General features: G+C 49.5%; 1 protein-coding gene across 1 annotated transcript in view; it reads right to left on the bottom strand.

Annotated features, from left to right (window-relative positions):
• LRRC56 (leucine rich repeat containing 56) overlaps positions 1-10,787 on the bottom strand; it is a gene marked incomplete at its 3' end in the record, with an annotated part of 42,821 nt that overhangs the window by 29,336 nt on the left and 2,698 nt on the right. The window contains exon 2 of the mRNA XM_008948484.1: positions 3,592-3,679. Within this exon, the coding sequence (XP_008946732.1) occupies positions 3,592-3,679 (88 nt within the window). The remainder of the gene's footprint in view (positions 1-3,591; positions 3,680-10,787) is intronic.

Genomic DNA, 10,787 nt, shown 5'->3' with positions numbered 1-10,787 from the left:
CAGGTCCCTCAGCTGCTCCTCACCAGCCATGTTCCCCAGAGCCCTCCCCAGCATCGTTGCTCTTCTCAAGATCTTTCTCTGGACCTATTGAATTAATTTATACTGTGTTTGATCAAGAAAAATACATCACTTTGATGCTATTTCCACACATGTTGTAAATGTGCAGTTTTTTGCACATTTCTAGGGTGGACTGGGCAGCACAACTGGAGATGGCCACAGCACTTGCTGCAGACCCAGGCCAGCTGCAGTCTGCTGCCTGAGATGAGACTCTCACAGAGCCCACACCAGTGCAGGGTTTCACATCACTCACTGCCCCAGGGCACAGTTGTGGCCCCTGGAGGGCTGCCCCAGCCCTGCTGCAGTGGGTGCTGTGGCACCTTCCCTGAGCACCAGCTAAAGCAAGGCCAGCGTGGGCAGGGGGGTGTGTGCCTGACTCAGGCTCCAGCCTCACAACTACCCGCTGCTGGCTGCTGACACGTGTCCCTGCTTCAGGTGTGGAATGCTGGCAAATAGAGCAAGAGGAAAGAGGGATGATGGTGATAAAATAAGGGGCCTACTTCTGAGCCTTTGGCCGAGCTCCTCCTCGGTGCGCTGCGTGCGAGGCAGCAGCACTCTCCAGACACGTAATCAACTTAGCCTGGCCACCAGCAGGCAACAACTCAATAAGTACCAGCGAACAGCACTGTGGGTAACTTGATTTGTAGCTATTAAAATCACTTAGAAATAAGAGAACTATGTAGTGTCCTAAATGACTCTACCCCACCACTATCAGCAGGGATTTCTCGGAGTCGGTGTGAGTGTGGTGCCAGAGCTGCCAGCGGCCAGACCCGGGGGATGAGCTCCTGCAGAGGAAGCAGTCATCTGTCTGAGCACCAGCAGCAGCCACCCTGCAGCTGAGGAGCAGAGAGCTCCCAGCTCTGCACTGCTGGCTGAGAGGCTCACCAGGAGGGTCACTGCTCTGTCACCCAGCAAGGTGCACTGACACAAACTCCGGAGACTGCGGCCACCCCCCCACACACACAGTCAAGCTCTGCCCCAAAGCCTTTCCTTCATTTAAAAACTGATCCCATGAGAATATTTCAGTATCAGTCTTCTCATGTTTTAGCCCACACCCTGTCCCTAAGAAGTGTAGCTGCTCCTCCCCCCACGCCAGGCCCGGGGGCAGAGCCTGACCCGACAGCTCAGCAGGATGGTGCCCTGAGGCTGGGCACATCCCAGAGTGATGCCGTTTGGGCTGTAAGCAAAACTCAAGCAACAGGTTCTAAATCCCTCTGGAAACCTTGCTGCAGGAGATGTGCTCGTGCTACAGTCTGTGTATGGCTGTAGCCATACATTTAAATGTTTCTGAAGAGGAAATTGGGGTGTATCCAGAGCTGTGAGGTTCCAGGTGACCCAGGGCAGCCCAGTAACCTGCAGCTCTTTTACCTGGCCATTTAAGAGCTTGCACAGCCTATTTCACCTTCACACATAAAACCAGTTAAAGCAATACTGTTTACTGAGTGTGAACTGATTATGTCAACAATTTCTCCATAACAAAGATGCTCTTACCTGCCTTCCACAACCAAGGAAAGCAGTGAGAGCAAGGGGAAGTGATTTACCATGACTGCAAACAATGCTCCCAGCCAGGTCTGGAATGCAAACAGAAACACCAAACTGCAGAGTGGGCCAGGCTGCATGGGACACCCAGAGGTCTCCAGCCCAACCTTCTGCTCAGAGCCAGCCCTTCACCCAGATGGGTCTTGAAAACCTCCAAGGATGGAGACTGCAAACCCCTCTAGGTATCCTAGCACTTGAATGTCCTAATGGTGGAGAAGCTTTTCCTTCTCTCACAGTGGAACTTCTGTCATTCCAGTTGGTCTGGTTCTTACCCTACTCCTACCCTCAGGATATTTGTCCAGACCCCTGTGATCAGAGATCAGGTCAGCAGAGACAGTGGCAGGCAGCCAGTGAGGAGAACACAATGAGCCCCACACCTCCAGCCTTGCTTACACCCATCACACTGGACGTGCCCTCTGATACCCCCCAAAATGTAAGCCTCACTCCATGTGCCTAAAAATCAGCTGTCATGTGAAAAAAACCTGCAAGGAACTGATGATTACTGGAAGCATCAAGTGAGAAACTTTCTGCCCTAGCCACCTGCTGACACTTGCAAAGAGATCTTCACAGGGAGGAAATTCAGAAATGGTCTTAAAAAAGAAAAAGACAGAAGGAAATTGAGGATGGTCTTGATGTCCTGTTCTTCTCAAAGGCAGTGGGAACCTGCAGCTGCTGGGCCTTCGAGGGCCAAATCTTGGTGCAAACAGTAGGACACAAATGAGATGTAAATTGTTGGCAACACAGGAGTAGTGCTCTGTCTTCTGTAAAAGTTGCAAAGCTGAATCACAGGAGCAGAAAGAAAGGGATTTATTCCAGTAATGGAAAGCAAAGGGAAGTACAGAATGAAAAAGGGGAAACGTTTTGGTAGCCTGTCAGAGCTAAGGTAAAAAGGCACAGGAATGGGAGCAGCACTTCTGAGTGTTGTAGAAACAGCATTATGAGATTTTCTTATCACCTGGAGGAAACAGGACTGAGCAGATTATCATCTCTGCAAGGAACGGATTTAATTTACCTTGAATGACCAAGTGCTTATCAGAAAGAGACTTGTTTATGCAATCAAACAGTGTCACCAATACAAAGCAGCTATAAAATTCAAGACAAAGCTCCTTTCGCTGTACTGGCTTCAGCATTCTTGAGAAATCAACATCAGAAGACCCCCAAAGCTAATCAGCTGTTCCATGATAATCACTTTCACATGAAAAATGAACGTTTTGGCTGAAAACACCAGCACCCACTTCTGGGGAAGTGACTCCTTTTGGCAAAGAAAATACTACCCTGCTGTAGTTAGCTCCAGCATAGCAGGAGATGGGCTTGGTTGTGGTGGGAATCCACACGACAGAAAATGACTGCCAGGACTGGAAAAAGGAAAGGTTCATATTCTCAGTGTTAGTTTTGCTACAGAGGCAGTTTCTTTGAGACTTCCTTGCCTCCCCAGTGCACTGATGATGACACAGAGATGAATCACAAGCATTAGAACTGTTCAGGGCTCACCAGAATGGTGTGTATGTAAGAGCTTCCTCCAGCACACCACCCAGCAGAGCTCCATGGGGCAGTCCAGGACTCACAGGACAGGCTGCTGGCAGCACGAGCAGCCTGGCACCACCCCTGATTCCTCAGCCCCAGGGAAATCTGACAGTAGAGAGAAACTGGACTTGGGCTACTGCTCCACTAGAATCCCACCAAGGGCTCTAGAGGGCAAGGTAATCAGTAAACAACCATCTAGGGCCTAGAGGCATGTGAATCAAGAGGAATTTGTTCAAACTAATTGGCCTGAGACAGAAGGGGTGTCACTCATCCCACTGCCACAGTTTTCAGCCCTGTTTAGAGCCTCACAGAAGAAAACAGAGATCAAGGAGTGAGAGGGTGCAAGGAGATCATGTTTCAAGAGCTCTTGAGCAGGACAGTGCTCACACTGGCACTGAGCCCCCAGTCCTGCTTCAGGTCACAGCAGAGGGAAGTTTGAGCTGGTGAGCAGAAGATAAAGTGTTCTCTTACCAAAGCTCCCCAAGCTGTTCTCTCTTGTATCCACTCGCATCTCTAGGGCCTTCACCTGCTGCAGGTCATCCACCCCTGTCAGATCTTTCTGCAAAGATAAGCAGAGATACATGTCTACTCTCATGCAAGAAACCACACAGCACAGGAGCAAAAGAGTGTAGAAAGGCTTTGGCTTTCCATCAGTGCTGTGCCAACACATCCCCCAGGTCAGAACAGCCACGTGCAACCACGCTGAAATAAACTCAGTGGGCAGAGATCTTCCCCTTAGCTCTGGATTACTCTAGTCTCATGTCCCTCCTGCAGTGCTGAAGGAGTCAAGGCTGAGGGTTACATCCAAGCTGCAGACCAAGGGCAAGCTTACATGCCAATTAATTTCATTAAACACTATGTCCATGCTTTAAGATTTGCATGTCTTGTACTAACCTCCAGCAGACAGGAAATGTGCCCTCAGTGTCACTTGTGATCAGGAAGGCACTAAGTAGTAAAACACACCAAAACACACTGTTGAGCCTTTTAACCCAAAACTGTGAAAGGGAAATGGGATCTTAGCTCAAGCAGCTCACTCTTCAGAGCAAAGACAACACTAATTAAAAGAATTATAAATTCCTTTGAAAAGAAGCCTCCAGAATCTTTCATTATTCTTGCAAAGTCTTAGTGGCAGGATCAAGTGCTGCACTAAGCAGGGCTGTGTCTGTGAATGCAGCACCTTTCCTAGCATCCTAAAGTCTGTGTGGATACAGGTGAGCAGGACAGAAACAGCAGAAGCAACACACAGAGGAGAGAGGGAAGCTCTCAGCCAGCCAGTGAAAACTCCAGCAAGCCTGGGAAGTCCTAAGATGCCAGGCTGCAATTCCACAAGCAGCTGCACAAGCAGAGGTAAGCTCCCCTTACCTCTGCTCTCATCCCCTGTTCCTTCCTGCCAGGACCCAGCTCCTCTCTCCCCAGCTTCCCTCACCCAGGCTGTGTGTCTCACCACCTCCTCTGCACCAGCTCTGGGTGCTTCAGTGTGCATGAGTCCAGCAAACAGCCCAGGAGGGGACAGCATCCTTTCTTCCTGATGGGTTAGTGGTTCATGGAGGGGCCTGAAATGCTCTTTGAGAGATGAGAAACAAGGCTCGTGTCACAATAACTGCCTGAAAGAGCTGATGCTCTTGGACTCCTAAGAAACAGTATTATCCAAGATCTTCAACTGCTTTTGAATTGTCTTTAAAATATTCTGTTTAAAATTATTTTTAATCTTATTTTTTTAAAAAACCCAGCAATTTTAAGCATGCTGAACCTAAGAAAGCTTCTAGACTGTCCTGCCTCCCCACTGCAGTATGAGCAACAAAGGTCTAAGGTGAAACCTTGCCATCCAGAACTTCACTCTCTATGCCCAGGTTTGCTCCTGCCAAGCAGGCCAGCTTACCAGCCACAGACTGCTTTGGTCCCCCAAGCAAACACAAGATCCCTCAGGGCAAGAAGTGTTTGCAGTGCCCCTCTTCACAGGTGACAGGCCTGTCACAGCACCAGTGGGTGTGAGAAATGGGAGCTTGCTGACCCCCTGGCACACAACCACCCTCCCGGGCTGCTGGGCTTGGACACAAGCTGATCATTGCTAAAGGAAGCAGAGGAAGCATGTTCTGACAAACCCCTGCCCATCAAAACACTCTGAAGAGCTGACATCATCATCATCAGATGGAAGCAGTCCCAGAACAAGTTATGGGCTTAGGACCACACACTTTGTCAGCAGAGTGGCAGAAGCTCGTGGCACCACACGGAGCCTTTGCCCTTCTCCTCTGCTGCCTGCAAGGTCCCTGCACGTCATCTTCCAGCCAGCCTCCACCACAGCTCTGCTCCTTGGTCTCCTCTTTCAAAACCCAAGCACAGAACCTGCACAGAGCTATAGTCTCCTCTCTTCTAGGGCTCCCTATGCCTTTTCTTCATACCAGGGGGATCACCTCTGTGCTGCTTCACCCTCCTTTGCCTCTTCCAGATGCACCCTCTGTACTTCTCCCCTCTCTGAGACACGAGCCCCTCTGCACACCCACGTTCTGTGCTGTGACAGGCAGTGCTGTGGCTCCTGAAGGGCTCTTGGCTGCCAGCAGCAGCTCTCTGAACTGCCCTGCAGCGTGTGCTGCCCAGATGTGACACGGCCCCACGTGTTCCCAGTCCCCACCTCCCCACCCTGCTCTGCCAAGGGGCTCTGTGAAAATCTCTGTCCTCCCATCTGCTGCTGCCAAGGAGATGCCTGCAGAGTCTGGGACCAGTTGGCCGTGGGATGCAGGAGCTCTGGTACCACACGAAGGAAATGAGAACACTGGCTGAGGATATGAGCTCATGAGGCAGCAGCAGCACAGAGACCCCAGGTGCTGACTGTGAGCCGGAGGCCAGGGCAGCAGTTCAAGTGGAGGCCACGTGGTGGATGGTTCCTGTGGAAGACAGTCAGGACCCTCCTACTCCCCAGACACCTCCCTTGGCACAGGGGTGCAGCTGGAAGGGTGACATGTCTCGTGTGTGACAGCTAAAACTCTGGCATGGGGAACGGGGGAGATTTAGGGAAGGAAACATTTAAACAAAGATGACACATATTTAGCAGACTCTGCCTTTTATGCTGCTGTTTAAAGTCAAACCACAGGAATGTTCCTCAGAATTTGAAGGGAGGGGTATTTAGGAATAATTTTGCTGCTGTGGAGTTGTAAAAGAGCAAAATAAACCCAGCCTGGCAAACACCCTGCAGGGCTCATCAGAGGGATGCCTGGCACCACACCTCGGCGTCCCGAGGGCCACGCCAGGGCTAGGACAGGCTCCTGCCCTAATTCCAAGGTGCCCTGCTGTGGCTTTGGGTCCTGTGCCTGCCCGCAGCTCCCAGGGCTGTTCTGAGAGCCAGGGACAGCAGGTCTCACTGCCTGTGCCCCAGGGATGCTGACAGACATGAAGGTGCCACCTCGGGACTTCCTCGGCTGTTCACAGCTCCTCAGCCTCACCCTGCAGCAGCCAAAAAGGATCTATTCTGGGCAAAGAGATGGATTCCCTCAGAGATCTTCTGGGGTTCAGAGAAGGACAATGAATCTGGGGAAGGGTCCAGGGCACAAGTCTAGTGAGGAGCAGTTGAGGGACCTGGGGGTGCTGAGCCTGACAGGAGCCTGGAGCCAGGTGGGGTTTGGGCTCTGTAACCAAGGAACAAGTGATAGGGCAAGAAAAAAATGGCCTCAAGTTGCACCAGGAGAATATTAGGTTGGACATAAGGAAAAATTTCTTCCCCAGAAGGGTTGCCCAGGGCTGTGCCAGGCTGCCCAGGGCAGTGGTGGAGTCCCCACCCCTGGAGGGGATTCCAAGCTGTGGAGATGTGGGGTGAGGGACATGGGTTAGCAGTGGACCTGGTGGAGTTAAGTTAATGGTTGGATGATGATCTTAAGTCTTTTCCAACCTAAATACTTCTATGATTCTATAATTTTACATCAAAATGAACCCTTGAAAAAACTAACTGTAATTCCAGGCTGGTTGGCAGTGCCCAGGGAGGATTCTGCTTGCCACCCAGTGAGGTAGGTGTCAGTCAGATACAGGAGGAGGATGAAGAATCAAACATTAAAACCTTCCTGGCACATGATGTCCAAGCAGGTGGCCTGACAGCTTGGGTCTGGGCCCCAAGTGTGATACTCCACTCTACATTGGTTCAGTGGAAAGGAGTTTACCAGTTTCCCTGGGAAAGCACAGCACAGTTCTCTGAAGACAAATGCATGGTGAGTAAAACAAAACCAGGTAACATTCACTTCATGTTTCTGCACTTCCTTCAAAAGAGGAATAAAACTGTTTTCCATGAGGCCAGGCAGAAGCTATTAGTAAATAATTCAGTCAGTATTTTAAGCTCACAAACCATTCTTTCCCACCATGCAAAATGGCCAGTATCTAATGGAGAGCCTGCACTGCCTTGGAAAGCTTCTCCTCTGACTGACAAGAAGGACCAATAAGTAACCTGTAAAACCTGCAAGTGGCAAACACTTCAGTGCTTGCAGAGCTCCTCCACTGGCAGCAGGGGCTGGGGGAAGCTGGGAAACCCAGCTGAGGTCCCACTTGCAGCTCCCTGTAAACTCCTCCACTGGCAAGTCCCACCTGTCCAGCCCAAGCTGCTGTGTCCAGCTGGTTTCTCCTCTCTTCCCAAGATCTTTCACATACAATAAAAGGAGGAGAGATGCTGCTGAGGAGCACGTTGCGTGCAGCTGTCAGAGAAGCATTTCCAGCTGCTCCTTTATTTTGCTGATCCTGGTTAATTTGGCTAAGACAGGAATTCCTGAGTGGTGAGCTTATTTTCTCTTAACACTACACCTGTATGCAAATACCAGATTCATGTCCATTCATGTGCTGATGGTTTTTTGCAGGGGTTTTATCTCAAATTCTCAACTCACGTTTAGTCTCTCCCTGTACAAAGAAATCAACGTGGCTGCAAGAATGACAAAACATTTCTTCTGCAAAGAAAATTACTCCCATGTTAACAAGGGTTTGGGTGATTCTGCCAAGGGATTTTCAGTGAGGGGGAACAGACTCTGTGCTCCCACAAGCAATCTTCCTTTCAAACTGGCCAGCTGCCCATCATTACAATGTTTAGCTGTTTTTCATCACTCTCTGCACACACACAAACATGCTCTTCCCTCAGCTCAGAGGAGGAGGTTAGTCCAGCATTCTGTCTTCACTAGGGGGGTGGTGAGACCCTGGCCCAGGCTGCCCAGGGAAGCTGTGGATGCTCCACCACTGGAGGTGTTCAAGGTTTGGTTGGATGGGGCTTTGAGCAACCTGCTCCAGTGGTAGGTGTCCCTGCCCAGTTTGGAACTGGATGAGCTTTAAGGTCTCTTCCAACACAAACCATTCCCTGATTCTATGATAGAGATCTTCTTGGCTTGTGTGGCAAGTGTGGATAAGGGCAATAGTGATGAAACCCAAGAGGTGGTGGGTACATCAGTACAGATGTCTTTATTCTGCTGCCCAAGCCTTCAAACCACACTGACAGCTCGTGGAGAGGCCCCAGCCCAGTCCTGCCACCTCCAGTCCAGCTCCCCCTGGCTCGGGCTGGGGATTCAGAGGGCTCACACCTTCTTCTTAAAGCAGTACTAAGGGTCTGAAGCTGCATGTTGCTGGGAGATCTCCTAACTAGGGCAAACCTCAAAGGGCCTGTGGGGCAGCAGGAACTCTATGGGAGGTCTGTGCCAGCCTGTGCCACTCCTGCAGGAGGAAAGGAGCTCACACTTAACTGTGTTAAACTAACACACAGGTCAGGAGTGGACAGGACAGTAGACACTCTAATGTAATATTTTGCTTTAAATCTGTTTGAAGGATTTACTTTCCCTCACATAAATATAAATATAATCCCAATATTAATTCTTCTCCTTCTCCAGCTCTTAGGTGCTCAATAAGTCACCACAATCATTGCTCAGTGTTGTGCCACTGAACAAGTAAAGCTCCATTTGATGTCACCTGAGAGCTGTGACTGCATGTAAATGAAAATCTGGGTTTTTTTTCCATACAAGGGCATGCACATGTGTGTATGCATAGAAAAATAAAGATTCCTGATGTGGCAGTTTGAATGCAAACCATCAGATGCCTACGTAGTGGGATGAACAGTAATTAAGCAATTACATTAGTATTAGGGTAAGAACATGTAAAAGAAAAGCTCTGACACTAAATGAGGCTCTGTGACTTTTCTCCTGCTCACAGTATTGTTTACCACTATCTACTCCCCTGAGCAATCTGATCCAGCTTTGAAACTAGCTGTGCCTTGAGCAGAAGATTGAACTGGAAGATCTCCAGAGGTCTCTGCAAACCTTTATTAAAAAAAATTATGGATTTTTAAATGATTATACAACTCTAATGAAGGATGAAGCAAGTCCAAATTCAGTAAGTTACTTCCATCTCCTTGACTTCACTTAATCTATCAAGATTTTGCACTTGGTTCCTACATCTCCAGCTTTTTTCTCAAATCCATTTAGCTTACAGCTGAGAGGAGAACTTCCTGCCAAGTTAAAAATGAAATGATTTTTCCCATCTGCTGCTGCAGGACCCTCCAGGATTTTCTCCTCCCCAGGAGGATGAGTGCACACCACATGAAACACAGCCCAGCCTCCTGAGCAGAACCAGGCAGCACTTGGGAGCACGTGTCCCTGACTCCAGAGAACACAGCTGAGTGCAGCAGGACAGGGAGAACAGTTCCTTCCCTCTCTGAAGATCACACACAAGTGTGGCTGGTTTGACAACGTGACCATGTCTGGGAAGATCAGCTGACCTTGTGAAATGAGCTTTCTGAGAGATGGAATGCTTCTGGAGGAAATCAGGAGAAGATTCTTTGCAAACAGCAGGGAGGGGATGGGGGGGTTAATAGAATAAATAATTTGATTCAATCTGATAAAATAGAAATCTCATTCATGACAGGTGGAGGCCCTAATTTCAGTTCCTCCACACATACTGAGTAATCTGTCCCACAGCCCTAAGAAAGTTAAAAATTAATTGCAAGGTATTGCTCATTAGTAGTCAGTTCTCAGAGCAAAGGGGGAATGGAGAACTTGCTCACCTTGGGAATTCTCCAAGACCCAACACCACCATGTGGGCACAACACAGCTACAGGCAGAGCAGGGAGCTGGAAATGTGAACAGGACAGGTACAAAGCAAGAACAGCTACTCACAGAGACAAAGATTAAACAACACAACAGAAAACTGGCATGGATACCAGCAGAAAGAATAAAAAGAACATCTAATGACACCAACCCTTTCACCAAAAGCTTTTGACCTGCAGCCTGGATGAGGAGTGCCCAAGCAGGGAAGGGCACAGCAGGACAGAGGGGGTGTGACTAACACCACGGGGGTGGAACCACACAGGACTGGGACCTGGCCCCTGTGGTGAAACCTGGTCACAGGAGACCACAAACCCTGCAGGCAGCCAGCTGAAGACGTAAGGGAGGTGAGAGGGTGGAGAGGAAGAGAACAGGCAAGGGATCAGTGGTTTTCTAAGATGTCTTATGTGCTATGGGGTCCAAGAAGGCAAAAAAAAAAGAAAAAAGAAATTAAAAAAAGAAGCACCAGTTTATAGCCCAACTTTCCTTTCTTTGGAGGAAAACTGTATGAGGTTCAACAAGGCCAAGGGCACAACAGCCCCAGGCAGTGCTGCAGGCTGGGGGAGAGGGGCTGGAAACTGCCCAGCAGAGAAGGCCCTGGGGGGGCTGGGGGGCAGC

This window comes from Merops nubicus, unplaced genomic scaffold (assembly GCF_000691845.1).
Source record: "Merops nubicus isolate BGI_N331 unplaced genomic scaffold, ASM69184v1 scaffold651, whole genome shotgun sequence".
Taxonomy (NCBI): domain Eukaryota; kingdom Metazoa; phylum Chordata; class Aves; order Coraciiformes; family Meropidae; genus Merops; species Merops nubicus.
This window is presented reverse-complemented; position numbering and strand designations above follow the sequence as displayed.